General features: G+C 53.2%; 1 protein-coding gene across 6 annotated transcripts in view; it reads right to left on the reverse strand.

Moving 5' to 3' along the window:
• Positions 1 to 13,508, reverse strand: part of MEGF6 (multiple EGF like domains 6) — a 92,530-nt gene that overhangs the window by 4,973 nt on the left and 74,049 nt on the right. For 5 of the 6 annotated variants that reach the window (XM_054085571.1, XM_054085570.1, XM_054085575.1 and 2 more), the window contains 16 exons: positions 12,323 to 12,451; positions 12,050 to 12,184; positions 11,581 to 11,715; positions 9,045 to 9,170; positions 7,806 to 7,937; positions 7,275 to 7,403; positions 6,748 to 6,879; positions 6,225 to 6,353; positions 5,582 to 5,710; positions 4,584 to 4,712; positions 3,652 to 3,780; positions 2,957 to 3,085; positions 2,642 to 2,770; positions 2,179 to 2,307; positions 1,379 to 1,510; positions 66 to 194 (listed from right to left, as the gene is read on the reverse strand). In XM_054085571.1, the coding sequence (XP_053941546.1) occupies positions 66 to 194; positions 1,379 to 1,510; positions 2,179 to 2,307; positions 2,642 to 2,770; positions 2,957 to 3,085; positions 3,652 to 3,780; positions 4,584 to 4,712; positions 5,582 to 5,710; positions 6,225 to 6,353; positions 6,748 to 6,879; positions 7,275 to 7,403; positions 7,806 to 7,937; positions 9,045 to 9,170; positions 11,581 to 11,715; positions 12,050 to 12,184; positions 12,323 to 12,451 (2,082 nt within the window). The remainder of the gene's footprint in view (positions 1 to 65; positions 195 to 1,378; positions 1,511 to 2,178; positions 2,308 to 2,641; positions 2,771 to 2,956; positions 3,086 to 3,651; positions 3,781 to 4,583; positions 4,713 to 5,581; positions 5,711 to 6,224; positions 6,354 to 6,747; positions 6,880 to 7,274; positions 7,404 to 7,805; positions 7,938 to 9,044; positions 9,171 to 11,580; positions 11,716 to 12,049; positions 12,185 to 12,322; positions 12,452 to 13,508) is intronic. The other variant, XM_054085572.1, reaches the window with a different exon arrangement.

Below are 13,508 nucleotides of genomic sequence, written 5' to 3' on the forward strand. Positions count from 1 at the left end.
TGAGTGCAGGATTTGCACCCATCGCCATTCGCCTCCTGCAAGCTCGCATCTTCTTGGGCACTCACCAACACCGCAGTCAGCACCGATGAAGCCGGGCGGGCAGTGGCACATCCCCGTGGCAATGTCACACTGGCCCCCGTTCTTGCACTTGCAGGGTCTTTCGCAGTTGTGGCCGTACCACCCCGGCGAGCAGGCTGCAGGGGAAAAAAACCAATGGTCTCAAGCCTAAAAAGAGGAGAAAAAGGTCCAACCACTCTGGAAAAACCCACCCCATGTGGATTCAGACAGGCATTCCAACAGAGAGGAAGCTCTGCGGTGAGCGGGTTTGTGCCAGGCTGGCACAGTCAGGGGTTGCCAATCTGTTTTGTAGCACAGAGCTGCTCCAAAAGACACACGAGTCAACTAGCTCCAGCAGCGCGCCAAGGGCGTGCGAGTCCCGTGCATGGATCCCTTGGCGTGAGCTGGGTGTGTCAGGTGTGAGCCACACGTTGCAGCCAAATGAACGAGCCATGCTCGGAGAATCACACGGAATCACAGAATCATGTAGGTTGGAAAAGACCTTTAAGATCGAGTCCAACCGGTAACCTCACACTGCCAGCTCCACCACTAAACTACGTCCCTAAGTGCCACATCCACATGGCTTTTAAATCCTTCCAGGGGTGGTAATTTCACCACTTCCCTGGGCAGCCTCTCCCAGTGCTCAACAGCCCTTTCCATGAAGGAATATTTCCTAATATCCAGTCTAATCCTCCCCTGGTGCAATCCAGGTGCCTCTGCCCTCCACGCAGCACACGCTGAAGCGCAGGGATGCGGCAGCAGCTCTGAGGGGCCGGCTGCTCACCAGGAGCGATGGAAAAACCCAAAAAGGGCTTTTAAGTAACCACATGGCAACCAACCAACAACGCCAAAGAGCTCTAGACCGCTCAGAACCGCTCTGCTGAAGATACGGTGGGTAAACGTCACACAATGCAAAAATAAAATGGCAAAAAAGTCCAACCTGAGCGCAGATGAGAACGGTGTTTTGTTTATGTGAACTCTTCCTTACCAATTAGTCATTGAGAGACCGTGCCGAGGTCAGGGCCAGGCAAGGGAGCAAGAAAACACTTGTCTGGGCAGACTCAGAGCTGTAAGCACTGGGCAATGGGTAAGAACGGAATGAGAAAAGACCTTGGCCACGGTGATGAGGGCAAAAGCAACCACTAGAAGAAACCAGGAAAGACCTGAGCTTTGAAGCCATCTCAGTGAGCTTCTCGTGCAGCCCGCCCAGCGCCAGCTGCTGGGATGGGAGCGCTGGCTCTGACCCATCACCGCTGCCATAGCCTCGGGCAGCAACGTGCAAAGGTCTGAGAGGCAGAAGAGAACACGAGCGCAGACTCACCCAGCTGGCAGGCAGGGCCGTGGGTGCCGGGGGCGCAGAGGCAGGCGCCGGTGACCGGGTGGCACTCCTGGCTGGCTCCGGCGCACTGGCAGATCTGAGCACAGCCCTCACCGAAGGTCCCTGGCAGGCAGGCTGGCAGGAGAGAGAGCACCAAGATGACAGATTTGCTTAGTAGAAGCTATCCCACCCCTCTAGGCAAGACTTTCCCCCCACGTTTTTTTTTTTTTTTGGCTAGGATTTAGGAAGCTTTTTTTATGACAGTGAAGGTTTTTTTGCCACCCAAAAAGTAAAGGGAGCTGGTTCCCAGCACACAAGCAGTTCCCTGACTCCAGGAGAGACTGATTGAAGGGAAACCCGAGTACTTAAAGGTGTTAGATGCCTTTTGCAATGCTAGCCCTACCTCCCCTCATACTCTCCCAAACTTCCTTCCCCGCACACGCTCAAGCATCGCAACTACACCCCTGTCCCCTGGGTAAAGAATGTGCTCGCATGCCTGTGTCTCTTCCAGACTTGCTCATACCCACAGGAGCTCCTTTTAATACTGATTTATTGCTAATCCTCTGGATAAATACGTAGCTCTGATTTCCCACTTGGCTCCCTGTGCTTTGCTAACATTTTGTGGGCATGCACCCAGCTGCCAAACTGTGAGCTGCTCCCTGGCACAGGATCCTGTTGGGGTTGTCTTTTTTTTTTTTTCCCTTTCTCTTCCCCTCTCTTTTTTTTTTGTAGTAACTGCTTGACCGGTCGCGTTCCCAGAGCCTGTCAACGGAAGTGTAAGAAGATCACTCCTTTCTCCATACGTTTTTCACATCCAGAGCCCGTAAAGCCCGGCGGGCAGCCGCAGCGGCCGGTGATGTGATCGCACGGCACTCCCCGGGGACAGGCGCAGCGGTTGGCACAGTTCTTCCCGAACGAACCTGGCAGGCAGGCTGTGGGAAAACAAGCAAAGAGACATAAGCCTCCTGACTGGCTTTCAAGTTATTGTTAATGCCTGAAAGGCATCAGAGCCCCAGGCCAGCTCCTGCCCTCTCCCCCGGCTGCCTCACGCGGTGCTGAGCAGACCCTCGGTGCGGCAGCTGGCTAGACAGCAGCTTTTACAGGAATCAATTCAGGGCAGGCTGTCAGCTCCTCAAAACATTGTGCCACAGTTTGTAATTCTTATTAAAAATGAAGTTTCTCTCCTTCCCCAGGCTTTGGCAGGAGCCTCAGTTCTCCCTGAGCCAGGGATGTACCCAGCGGTGCCTGGATGCGGTGCTGGCTCACCTTTCTCGCAGCGCCGTCCCCTCCAGCCGCGGGGGCAATCGCAAGCACCAGTAATGTGATGGCACGAAACGTTGTCCCCACAGTCGCAGTGCTCTTCGCAGCGTGCCCCGAACAGCCCCTCTGGACAGGCTTCAGAGATGCAGACACGAGGGAGACGACAAAGTTACAAAGGAAAGGCGACGTGGAAGTTTTTTCATAGAATCATAGAATGGTTTGGGTTGGAAAGGACTTAAAAAAGCCCACCCAGTTCTACCCCCTGCCGTGGGCAGGGACACCTCCCACTGGATCAGGGGCTCCAAGCCCCATCCGACTTACGGTGCTCGCACTTCTCGCCCATCCAGCCCGGCTGGCAGACGCAGTGGCCCTTCTGGCGGTCGCAGAGCCCCCCGTGCTGGCACTCACAGCGCTGCCGGCAGTCGGCCCCGTGCCGTCCCTGCACACACTCTGGGAGGAGGGCAATGGTGAAACACAGTCCCGGAATCCCAGAATGGTTGGAAAGACTCTCTGGAGCTCATCCCACCCAACCCTCCGGAGCTCATCCTATCCAACCCTCCTGCTAAAGCAGGGTCCCCTCCAGCAGCTGCTCAGGATCGCGTCCAGGCAGGATTGGAGTTCTCCAGAGAAGGAGACTCCACACCTCCCTGGGCAGCCAGTTCCAGGGCTCTGTCACCAGCACAGGGAAGAAGTTTTCCTTTCTGTTCAGGTGGAACTTCCTGTGCTCTGGTTTGTGCCCAGTGCCACTTGTCCTGTCACTGGGCATCACTGAGCAGAGTCTGGCCCCTCCTCCTGCCCCCCACCCATCGGATCTGGATCACCACTGATGGGATCCCTGTCACCTGGACCCCCATACATCTCAAACATGTGGGGCAGGACCTCAAACCCTTGCTCATGGTCACACCGCACTAGTGCCATGCACGCTACCACCCCAGCCTTCAAAGGAATAGAGTGCAAAACAGGAGAAGTTTGTGCCAGAGCCCCCTTCCCAGCATTGCTGACGCACCGTTACTCACCCAGCTCGCAGGCGAGCCCCGTCCACCCCTCGGGGCAAGCACAGAGCCCTGTGGCAGGGTCACACGTGCCACCGTTTTGGCAGAGGCAGCGCTGGCGGCAGCTCCTCCCATAGAAACCCACTGGGCACACTGTGGAAAAAAAGGCAAAATGTCCCAGTCAAAACCCAGCTCCCAAGGCAACCCCCACTGGCAGCCTGCTGAAGCGATGGGCGGGTGGCTGGCTACTAACCAAAGCCATGAGTACCCGCAGTGAGAGGCGTGGAGAGGAGATAGCAACACTCTGAAGCTTTTTAGCTGCGCACATAAAGACATTTACTATTTTAACCTGCTCAGGTAAGAGGCAGCGATGACGCGGGGCACTGGGTGCCCAATTTCTTTAGAGCTTTGTAGCTCTGGGTGCCCAATTTCTTTAGAGCTTTGTAGCTCAGGTAGCGGCAAATGCATCAAAGAGGAAAGGTTGGGTGAGTTCAGCAGCCAGGGGAGGCGCTCGGTGGTGCCTTCGGTCCTGAGCTGCAGAACATCTTCCTCTCCTAAACCCGGGTAGTGCTTGGCAGAGATAAAAGAAGCCATTTAACAACTGCGTTGTTCTCACACACACAGTTACGCTGAGCTGTGCCTAAAGGCATCGCTGACTTGGTGTTGGAATGCTCAGTGCTGTGGACAATCAAGCTGTTCCTCTGGGTGCTGCTATGGAATTGCAAGTCACTGCAATTTCTGATGCTCCCGGAGAGGCGACCTCCCAGCTTCTCTCTTCGTGAAGGACTCAACGCCGCATAGCTAAGTGCAATCTCAGCTGCAACCTGCCTTTGCTAGCGTACTGTCTCAGCTTTTTGTATTGAAAACTCCAGCCCACCCTGAGAAAAGGCGTTTTCAACGCACGCTGGCCGAGGGAGGGAGCAGCCTGGGTTGGGAGATGCCGTAAGGTGCATTACCTTGCTGGCACGTGGGTCCCGTCCATCCGGCTGCACAGAGACATTGGCCGCTGATGTGGTTGCAGGTGGCGTTGTTGAAACAGTTGCATGCCTGGCTGCAGTTCTCGCCGTACCTGTTCTCCTGGCACGCTTCGTGGGAGCAGAAGGAGGCAGAACTGTTAGGTAGCAGGTATGGATTACATCAGGCAGCCTCCTACTAACCACCCCAAAGGCAATCGTCCGTGAGAGCAAATCACTGGTGTGCGGCTGCTTTGGCGGCTCTGTAAGGTGCTATGGGAATAACAGCTGTATTGTACAGGTATCTGACACCCAATCACGGACACTGCTGTCATTTTACATATTTGGAAGAGTTTGGCTGCATGTCCAAGCCCTCTTTACATTCACAGAATCATAGAATGTTTGGGTTGGAAGGGACCTCAAAGCCCATCCAGTCCCACCCCCTGCCATGGGCAGGGACACCTCCCGCTGGCTCAGGGGCTCCAAAGCCCCATCCAACCTGGCCTGGAACCCCTCCAGGGATGGGGCAGTCACCGCTGCTCTGGGCAACCTCAACCAGGGCCTCCCTACCCTCACAGGAAAGCATTTCTTCATCTCCATCTCCTCTCTTTGAGCTTAAAACCATTCCCCATGTCCTATCCCTGCATGCCCTGATCAAGATCCCCTTCCCAGCTTTCCTGGAGCCCCTTTCCATACTAGAAGCTGCTCTAAGGTCTACTTGCAGACTGCTCTTCTTCAGGCTGAACAACCCCCACCCTCATAGCCTGTCGACAACAATGTGCACAGCCAGAGCCCCTCCAGCCCCTCTCTGAAACCAAATACTTCTCTGCCGCAAAGAATTAACCTCCACACGGAGAAAATCACACGTAGGGAACAGATACCTAAACCTCAGGTCTCTATGACCTCGTAGCACAAGACACGGCAAGGACTCTGGAGTGCCTCGCGGAGAGGGTTTTCCTGCCTGGCTCCATCCCACCACCGGCAGCAGCGGTGACACTTACCCTGACCACAGCGGGGGCCGTCCCAGCCAGGGAGACAGTGGCATTGGCCCGTTACAGGGTCACAGCGGGCACCGTTCAGGCAGTCACAGGTTTCCCGGCATTCCAGTCCATAAAATCCATCAGGACAAGCTGCAGATAACAAAAGATATATCCTCACAGAATGCCTATATAGAGAGATGGAAACCTCCCAGCAGAAACGATCATAGAATCATGGAATGGTCTGTGTTGGAAAGGACCTCAAAGCCCATCCAGTTCCACCCCCTGCCATGGGCAGGGACACCTCCCACTGGATCAGGGGCTCCAAGCCCCATCCAACCTGGCCTGGAACCCCTCCAGGGATGGGGCAGCACCACTGCTCTGGGCAACCTGGGCCAGGGCCTCCCCACCCTCCCAGCAAAACATTTCTTCCCAATATCTATGCATTTAATCCTTGTTTACATTCCATTAGTCTTTTTTTTTCTCCCCTAGACCTCTTCCCTTCAGAATTAAAACCAGACTTAGCAGCCTGTGGACACATGGTTTTCTCCATCACCATCTCGAGGGATTCTCTTGGCTGTAACGGAGTAGCAAAGTCACACAAGGAGCACAGACCCTGGGTGGCGAGGAGAGGGGGGTCCACGGGAGCCCCGGCACAGGTACTCACCATGCTCACAGAAGGTTCCTCGCCAGCCTGGGCTGCAGGTACAGGCTCCGCTGACGTGGTCACAGGCAGCCCCGTTGTCACACTGGCACCGGTGCCGGCAGCTCAGCCCAAACCATCCGTCCGGGCACTCTAGCAAGCAGAAGCAAATGAGACTGAGAGCCTGATCTTTCCTGGTATCCCCAGGAAGCTGTGCTAAGGCAGGAGCTCAGGCGCCGAACGGGAATAACGGCATCTGCCAGCTGCTTTTATTATAAGGACTGGTGGGCTCTACGCTACCCCTTACAGATAGGCACCCACATCACCCAACCACCCTTGGACAGGACTGGCAACTCCACAGACGGGCCACGGGCACCGACCCGAGAAGCGCTGCGGAGAGACCTGCACTGCAGCATCCCCTGCTCCCTTTGCAGGGAGAAGGCAGGAGGCTCCTTGATGCCCGCCTGATGCCTTTCCCCCGGAGAATGGATCCGTATCATTTGGCTCAGCTCGAAGGGAAGCAGGGCAGCCCGCTGGCAGCACTCACTCTTTTCGCAGCGGCCGCCTGTGTAGCCGGCCTCGCAGACGCACTGCCCCGTCACCGCGTTGCAGCTCCCGTCGCTGTTGCTGCAGTCGCAGGTGTGAGCGCAGTCGGGGCCCCAGCGCCCGGCATCGCAGCCTGAAACACAGGAGAGAAAGAACCCTCAGTGGCATGTGCTCTGCTTGCTCAGCATCTCCGGCGAGCAAAGGCGTGGGCACGGCAGCAGACGACAACTGCTCACTTGGGAGAAGGACAAAGACGGTTGTAGGTCCTCAAAAAACCCGGTGAGACATTGAGAGTAGGTGCAACGGTAGCACGTATTTGATGTGAATTCATTCTGCAAGCAAGCCCACTACGGAAAGGCAAGCGGCAGCCGGCAGCACCAACAGGACAGAGCGGGGAAACCGATTTCAGAGACAGCACTTTCTGGCAGAGGAAAACACAAGGATGACAGCGAAGCAAATCCCAGCACAGCTTTGCAGAGGGCAGCGTCTTCTAGGAGCGATGGACATAGCAAGCTGCGGGTACGCTACCTCTCTGACAGTTACGGCCCGTCCAGCCCGGCGCGCAGCTGCACGTCCCCGTCGCAGGATGGCAATGTCCATCGTTCCCGCAGCTGCAGCTCAGCTGGCAGTCTGGGCCAAACCAGCCAGGTGGACACACTGCCAACGCAGACATGGACTAACTGCAAAACGGCTGCTGTAGCGCCGCGGCGAGGGCTTCCCTCCTGACAGAGCCGCAGTGCTTCTGCAGAGCCACCACCGATGCTCCTCATCCCAGCGCGGGTGCTCAGCTCTGGGCTGAATGGGATGAGGGGCTTAAGGTTTTAGGGTTTTAGCTCCCTTTCTGCTGATGTAAAAGTTTCCACGGTGAAGGACAGGACTAGAGGGACTTCAAGGGAAGAACCCAGCCTGCGGCAGTGGAGGCAAGCACGGGGCTAAGCCCAGCTCTGATGAGAGCTCGTGGAGAGCCGGACCCTCTGCTCACCAGAGTAGGTACTCCAGGACAGCCTAAAGAACCTTATTCCAGCTGGAGGCAGGCGCGAGGAGCCCGACGGCACTCACCGTCCTGGCAGCGAGGGCCGGTGTAGCCGGGTGGGCACAGGCAGGCTCCCGTGGTGGGGTCACAGCTGGCGTTGTTGGCACACTCGGGACATATCTCCTGGCAGCCCAGTCCCCATTGGCCTTCAGGGCAAGCTGGAGCAGGGGCAGAGAGAGAACACACACAGGCATTGCGCTCACAGCCGAGGCGTAAGAGGGAAATGTCTGTTTTCAGGTCCCCTTTCTCATTCCTGTCCACGCTTCACGCAAAACACAGACTCTTGTTTGGCAGTACGGGGCTACTAGCAAGGACAACATTGCTTTCTTTGTTTCATAAACAGCGTGTGAGCCCTCCTAAGTGCTACCCTGATCTCACTCCAGTACTTCCATGTCAATTTTGGATTCACATCTTCTGGTAAGGAGCTACGAGGGCTCCTTACTAGGAAATGGGGTTGTTGGCAAAGGGTCTTGGCAGCTGCGGTCCCAGTACCGGACAGCAAGTTAGTCAGCATTCCTAGACCTGCTTTCAGCTACAAAGGAGAAGCAAAAGGAACTAATACAACTCAGACAGGAATCCTTGTTGAACTACTCCTAAGCTGCTCCAGAGCCTGGAAAAAAGTCAGTTCGAAATGTACGGTAAGCGCCATGCAGGTGGGGTTTTATTGCTCGGTCAAGCTATTAGGAGCAGGATGTCTATATATGACTAACATCTTCCAGCTGCTGTCATACTATAGAGTCATGTAAAAGCTTTTGATTTAGGATTCTCTAGTTTTCCAGCAGTTACAGAGTAATATGGCGAAGCCAATTAAGAATACACATCAATAAAGGAAGATCCTTTCCTGCTTTAAGGTCTGCAATAACTGAAAATATCATAGAATCATAGACTCACGGAGTGGTTTGGGTTGGAAGATAACTCAAAGCCCATCCAGTTCCACCCCTTGGATGAGGGGCTCCAAGCCCCATCCAACCTGGCCTTGAACACCTCCAGGGATGGGGCAGCCACCACTGCTCTGGGCAATATCTTCATCTTTTTTATTGTGCGTGTTGTTTTCTTTCTTGTATTTCACTCAGCTCCAACAACAGAGCCAAGCAAGCTGAGGCGGTTGTTTAAGACTCACCATCAAAAGCTGGTTTTTTTCTAATTTCCCATGAAGATGATTCTAATCACGCTACGGGTTTTAAAAACTAATTTTAGCCAAAGAAAAATAACAGCTATACGCCTAAATCCCTACCTCAGTGCATTTGCTCCTGCCGCCTCCTCACCTTGGCCGCAGTCGTGTCCTGTCCAGCCTGGCAGGCAAAAGCACTGCCCCGTGGTCCGGTCGCAGGGCGCTCCACCACAGGAGCAGGACTGCCGGCAACCTGCTCCAAACTTCCCCTCCGGACACTCTGCAATGAAAACAAGCAGTGTAAAACCTCCAGTGCCTTTCCCAAGAGAACGTTGCCGATCGGAGCCCACGCACCAAAGGAGCCTTCCCAAAAGGCTTCCACGCTGCAGAGGGAGATGGCGCTTGTAGCTGGATGGGACCACCCTGCTACCCACACCCGTCACCCCTGGCAGGTGCTGGCAAAAGCCCATAATACCTTTAATACCTTAAAAAAACATCTTAGGAGCAGATAACCAGGAGACTTAGAGGAAATGGGTCCCGGTTAATGATTATCTTTTGTGTGGTTAGATGATAGTACAATGTATTATCGTGTCTTGTGAACGAGGAGTTGGACATTTAATTAGATGACGAAGTTCCAAGCCTGTGGTTTAGAGATACTGCCATTAGCTGCTGGGAGATTGGGAGGAGGTGACCAATAAATGAACTCAGTAGGTGATTTTTGGGGTACCGATCACCACGCACTCCTAAAGACCCCTTGAAGCACGTGCAGAAGGTGCAGGGAATGACTTGGCACGTATTCTAATTACATGTAAATATGTGATTCTATACATGATGAATAACGTATGGAATCTGGGCTTTTAAGAAAGAGGTATATTGACGCAAAGCAAAAAGAAGGAGCATCCCCATCCACAGGAGGAGCAAGGTCTTTCCCTTCTCCTCGCTCTGGATGCCAGGGTGGTACTGTTGACACCAGAAAGCTCGTTTTGCTTTTTGTAGCCTGGAACACAATTTAGCAGCCAGCTAATTCCGTGCAGACTGAGGCCTTCACACCCAAATATCCTCAAATTCTATTCAAGTCTCCCAAGAGATCCGTGCTCGTAGCCCTTTCTGTTCACTGAAGCCAATGCTTGGTGAGGTTTCAGCAGATGCAAACACACCAGCATTCACCAATCACAGAGTAAAAGCACACCCGCGCCTAGACTAAAAGTGACACAGTGGAGTTTTTGTTATTCCTCCTCTTTGCTAATTGATGGCAGATGTTTGTCTTCACCCTTTAATAATTTCCAGATCGGAACAACAGCCAAGAGCCTACTATTTCTATACAAATATTTGTGTTATTTCCTGTGATTCCCCCCCCCCTACAAGGCTTAAGCTCCTTTCTTATTCTTTTTAAAAATACCCTGACCGAAAGCGCCCAGCCCGGTGAGGGACCAGGGGCTCGACAGCGTCCCGCCGCGTGGCAGGGGCTCGGGGCTGCCAGGACCCCTGCGACGGGGCACGAGCCCTGTACAACTTGATTGCACCTCTTCCCTCAACACAATTTAGCTCGGTTAGCACTTGCCGGCGCTGGAACCTTCGGTGGCGATCTGCAGCTTTTGTTCTGCCCAATGTTCTACCAGTTGTGGGGTTATGCAAGATAGTCATGTGCTGGGAGCTTAATTAGCTGAATAGCTGTAAACTCTGGGTTGGATGTGGGTGGAGTGGTTGGTGATGAGTAAGTTAATATAGAAGCTCCTGGAATGCTTGAATCAAAATTCAGGTACTGATCACCTTACCTCTCTAATTGCAGCGTGTCCGCAGGTGGGGACTTCAAGAGTCCAACATTTTGGATCTCCTGTTGGATCTAACCTGCTGAAGTGTGATTCCCAAGGAGACACCCTCGTGAGAAGAGGGGGTTGGCTTTTCTACTGCTGAGCAGCTCTGAGGCTGGCACAAGTTATTATTTTCCAAGAACAGTGTTCATGTTGTGCAATCATCACCTCATGCCAATGACTCACTGCCTTTAGGGCCACTCAAAACACCTTTGTTTGAAGGAAGTCAAGCTCTCCAACACCCCAATTATCTCCCAACATCTTGAAAAGCTGTGGCCTCAAAGCTCGCACGTTACACTGCACACAGAGCTGGGCAGTTTGGTTACTGCCAACCAGCCTTTCACATGACGAGCAGAAAACCACTGTAGAAGGTTCATACAGAGGCAGAAGTATAAATCCTAATGTAAATGAAACATAAAGTTTTCTTTTCCACTTGCAGATCAAAGAGAGTTTCAATATGGAATAGAGAATGGAGGGGAAAATACGATACTGTTCTGCGGGGCACTGATTGCCTGAAAGTGAAAAGACATCAAAGTGGGGGAAAAGATAACTGGATATCTATCACCTCCATCTACAGAAGCCGAGATGCCCAAGTGCCAGGATAAAGTAAGACCTTGTTCTCCTTCTCTGAATCAGACCCAACCCATTATGCACGAGGGATTCTGCTTCCCCACTTTAAAGAGACTGCGGTGTTTCTGCTGCTGCAAAAGGCAGCTCCCGTGTCCTCTACAGCCTCTTCAACCTTCAGTCATTAGATCAGCCCCGGTGGGTCTGGGAGAGCACAGAAGCAATTATGAAAGTTCTTCCACGTTGTGCTGTGAAGGAAAAGCGGTACCTGTGAGGAAGCGTATGTTCACAGCAGGCTTGGAGCTGCCTTACCTTGGTGGCACCTCTCCCCGTGGAAGCCCGGGGGACACTCTGTCCGGCACTCCCCAGTGACATGGTCACAAGGCACTTCTGGAGAGCAGCTACATCTCTTCTGGCAGCCGTCCCCGTAGTAGCCAGGGTCACAGCCTGTTAACAACCATCATTACAAAGAAAGAGCATTTGGCGTTATCCGGCTGACCATGGAAAAGCAGGTAGCCCCGTCTCGCACCGACCCGCGGTCCTGAGCCAAGGGCTGGGCACAGCAGGCTGGATGAAGCCCACTGCCCACACTGCCTCCCACCTGGCTGTGCTAACTTAGCGTGGCTGAGTCCGAGAGCAAGGTTTGTTCCTAGTCTAAGCAACAAGAAGCAAGACAATCTTAGGGGAGGGTGGAAAACGAGCAGAACTTTTCCTCTAGAAAATTAAACAGGGGAAAAGAGGCCACAGGAGGAGAAAGGGGGGTGGCTCTTGGGCAACTCACTCGTCTCACAGCGCTTGCCACGATAGCCGGGTTTGCAGCGGCAGGAGCCGTCCCTCCGGTCGCAGTCCCGCGTGTTCTGCTGTACGCAGCGGCACTCTTCGGAGCAGCCGGGGCCAAACGCCCACTTGGGGCAAACTGGATGTAGAGGGAAAGAGCTGCTCAGTGACCCGCGAGGCAAGAGGCAGAACTTTTGCTACCCAGCGCCGGCCCCTTCCCAGGGATGGCAATTCCAGAATAATACATCTATAGTAAATAAGATGAGGACAAACGTACCTAAATGGCAGTACCGTCCGTATAAGCCAGGATCGCACAGGCAGGCCCCGTAAATCCGATGGCAACGACCGCGGTTGGCACAGTTACACTTTTTCCTGCATTGTTTCCCAAAAAATCCTTTAGGGCACCCTAGTAACAGAGAGAGATTTTCTGGGAAGATGAGCCAATGTCAGCCTCTCGTTTTATTTCCTGCAGACCACAGGAAAAAAAATCCCAACCCCAAAACTGGACAGCATCAGAAATGAACCCAGAACGCAGCGAGGGTTGAGAGGAGGCTGGATTGTTTTCTGACCAGGAATGTGCTTGTGTCTCTATGCAATAAGGTAATGATAAGAGCGATCGGATTCCTTACAACAGCTCAAAATCAGATTGCCGCAGCACTCAGCCCTCCTGCCTCCACTTGCTGTTGCTCCAGCCCTACGTGGGGCCTCGAGGGCCCCCACCAGCTCTGCGCCCCGCTTGAAACGCTAACCCGGGCTGTGCTGAAATGCACCCTGCAGCGCTTCGGGAAGTCAATTTTATCATATGTGAGAAAGTAATCCACGAGGCTGTTCCTATTGATAAGTAACAGTGATATTTGCACTATTAAGGCCATAAAACTATTGTTCTTCCTCTGTTATGCTGAAGATCTTAATATTAGAAGCACATGGCAGACAGATTGTGTCAGCAGAAGGCTCCGGCCAGCATCGGTCCAGGCAGCACTGCCTTCTCCCATATGATAAGAGCAGACAACTCAAGCGAAGGAAATGCTACGCTAGGACAACAAATCACATCTTCATTGTTTATTTTAATCTTACCTTCCTGTTTTTGCTCTGTACCTCTCAATCACCTCCTTCCTACAGAAAGAAAAGGTTGGGGTATCTCTTGCGTTCATTTACATTCTGCTTTGGTCTCTCTCCTACTTCGGTAATAACTCCCATATGCTCCCAACCATTTGCCTGAAGTCATTTGGTCTGAATCTCTTATTGTCTCACTCTTCCTGTGCTTTTAGATTGTGTCCCTCAGATTTTAACTCTTTGGGAGAACAAATACCAACAGCAAGCGACACCTCCTTTTGCAGTATTTTGGGTAACTGCTGTTTTAACTAAAGCTTTGTTTTTTCCTTCAACGGAAAACACCATCACGGTTCTATAAATTTACTGGTTTCACCATTCTTTCCTGTGTCCACCACTGAACGCCTTCGGAA

Source organism: Cuculus canorus, chromosome 21 (assembly GCF_017976375.1).
Source record: "Cuculus canorus isolate bCucCan1 chromosome 21, bCucCan1.pri, whole genome shotgun sequence".
Classification (NCBI taxonomy): Eukaryota; Metazoa; Chordata; class Aves; order Cuculiformes; family Cuculidae; genus Cuculus; species Cuculus canorus.